Below are 2,595 nucleotides of genomic sequence, written 5' to 3' on the forward strand. Positions count from 1 at the left end.
CCACCCCGTTTAGATTCAGGGCCAGTATCGCCCCTGCCTGGGGCACTCACCACCATGCGGTTGATGGAGACCCAGCAGTCCTCGGGGAAGTCTTGCAGCATGGGCACCAGGAACTGGAGGCAGCCATCCCAGTGACACAGCAGCAGCATCATGCCGATGAGGTTGAAGATCCTCACCACAGCACTGGCCAGGTCGTATGTCATGTGGAAGATCTGGGGAAGAGGCAGGAGTGGAGTTACAGAGAATCTTCTCCCACAACCACCCTCTGAACCCCCATCCTTCAGCCAGCCGTACCCCACAGCCAGGGATCCCTGACCTGGACCGAGACTCTGACCAGAGGCCGTGGACCCCCAAGGGGTTCTCACCTCCTCCCACTGGTGGATGTAGCGGATGAGGCGCGAGAGGCGCAGCAAGCGCAGCAGGCTGAGGATCTTGGTGAAGCGGACGATACGCAAGGCCCGGGCTGTCTTGTAGACATCAGAATCCACCTGGGTCTCCAGGTCAACAATGAGGAAGATGTAGTCAACTGGGATGGAGGAGATGAAGTCAACCAGGAACCAGCTCTTCAAGTACTTCATTTTGATGGTGTGAGGGTCAAGGATGATCTCCGTGTTGTCCTCCACCACAATGCCTGTCCGGAAGTTCAGCACCAGGTCAGCCAAGAAGAAAGTGTCCGAAAGCACGTTGAAAACGATCCAAGGAGGGGTGTTCTCATCCTTGAAGAAGGTGATGCCCACAGGCAGGATGATCAAATTCCCCACCATCAGGAGCAGCATGATAAGGTCCCAGTAAAACCTGCAGGGAGGGAGTGCAGGGGATGGAGCGGGGCAGGGAGAAGTGGGGAGAGGCATGATACAGCTGGTTAGAAAGCAAACCCACGTTCAAAGTTAGAGAGTCCAACACGCTGTGGAGACAGGACACACGCACATGTGCCTGCCCACACACATGACTAAGACCCTGCTGCTTGGCTGGGACACACGCAAGTATGTGTGTGCGGAGAGGAGCAATTCTGCACTGGCTTTTGAGGCAGAGCAGGGCCAAGGGTCTGGGGGAGCAAACAACACCCTGTGGGTGTAGGAACGGAGGGCTGTAGCTCAAGGGGCTTGGCCGTCACTCCTCCCTCTCCTCGTGGCATGACAGTGCATGCACACGTATGCCCACGCCCCAAACTTGACATCTGCACCGTGGAAAACTCAGGGGGGATGTGGGCTTTGCTCCTTGGAGCTCCCTGTCATCCGCTGGCTCCCCGCCACCACCCGGGCTGGCTTAGCAGGACTTAGAATAAGCTTTGCTGCTTATGCAAACCGAGTGCCGAGCCCCTGGGGCGGGCGAGAGACTCGGGGGCTAGGGAGGCTGTCAGAATCGTAGCACGGGTGAGCCAGGCAGCAGCCAAGCAAGGACCGACAGGTGCCATCACCACGGGGAAGGTGGGAGGAACGGATCTAAGCCCCAAGGGGCTGCTCGCGAGTGCTGGGCAGGAGCTACGCAGCCCTGGGCCTGCAGGACCCCCTAATCCACCTCCTTTCTCCGAGAGGGGATAAGCTTAGAGGCTTTGGAGGAAAAGCCAGGAGACACCAGCCAGCAGTTGATTAGTGTTTGGTTACGCCACGAAATTCAGCATCCCCATTCACATGGAAATGGGGCTGGGGTGTTTTCATTCTTCACAGAAACGCACGCACTGCCTTTCTTCACCAGGCTTGTGACGGCTTCTGCGACAGCTTGGTGGGCTCCCCGGGCTCGCCACTCAAGGTCTTTATGGGTGCCTGGAAAAGCAAGCCCAGCTCCCACCTTTGGGTGCCCCCGTTAGCCCCAGCCCTGGTTGTGGGTATAGCCCTAAATCTCCAAAGGTGACCTCCGGGCAACTCTTGGTGCCTCGTGGATCCAAACTGGCCTTTGCATGTGACAAGAAGCCTACGGGTGTTGCCTACCCTGTGTCCTCGGTGGGGCACAGGCACCGGGCTTTCTGCAGGTGGCGGGGAATCGGAGGAAGGAGAGGTCCTGGCACCGTCTGAGGCTCCTTCATCAAGAGAGCACCAGAGCCTGGCAGAGAGGAGGGCACGAGGAGCCTCGCACAAATTAACATCTTCTTGCCCATGGCCAAGATTTGCTGGGGCAGGCAAGGCAGAAAGGACCTGATCTGGCCAAGCAATTGCCTCCTGCGCTCCCACGCCGTGCCCTGAGAAATGCCACACACTGGGCAGGGAAACTGCCTGCCTCTCGCAGCTGCCTGAACCCACCGAGAGCTCTTGATTCGGGTTGAGGCTTCAGCTCTTTAGGGCAGGCCCTGTCCTTTACTCTGTGTCAGGCCGAACGCGCGGGGCCCTGATCTCAACGGCCTTTGTGTATCCCCGTGATGAGATCAACACCAGCGTAATCCCACCGGCTGTCTACCTGCCAGCTCGTTTCATGTCACCGGCCGTGCCAGCCGCTCCTGCCCAGACAAACTTTGGGGCAGCTTCCCTGGGAAAAGGGCTCTAAGGGCTTGCAGCCCCCGGTGTCACACCGGAGCCGCGCAGGGGACCTGGCGTGCACAGGAGGCCAGGGTCCAGCGGTGAGGGGAGCCGGCGACAGGTGCCGGGGTCTGGCGGAGGGTGC

General features: G+C 59.2%; 1 protein-coding gene across 1 annotated transcript; it reads right to left on the bottom strand.

Annotated features, from left to right (window-relative positions):
* Nucleotides 1–50: 50 nt before the first annotated feature.
* On the bottom strand, nt 51–795 carry LOC104167697 (potassium/sodium hyperpolarization-activated cyclic nucleotide-gated channel 3-like; the record flags this gene model as incomplete). Its single annotated transcript, XM_009708021.1, has 2 exons — nt 51–212; nt 366–795. Coding segments are annotated over 2 exons (592 nt in total), but the record flags the coding sequence as incomplete, so codon positions are not given.
* Between the last annotated feature and the right edge of the window lie 1,800 nt (nt 796–2,595).

This window comes from Cariama cristata, unplaced genomic scaffold (genome assembly GCF_000690535.1).
Source record: "Cariama cristata isolate BGI_N322 unplaced genomic scaffold, ASM69053v1 scaffold26659, whole genome shotgun sequence".
Classification (NCBI taxonomy): Eukaryota; Metazoa; Chordata; class Aves; order Cariamiformes; family Cariamidae; genus Cariama; species Cariama cristata.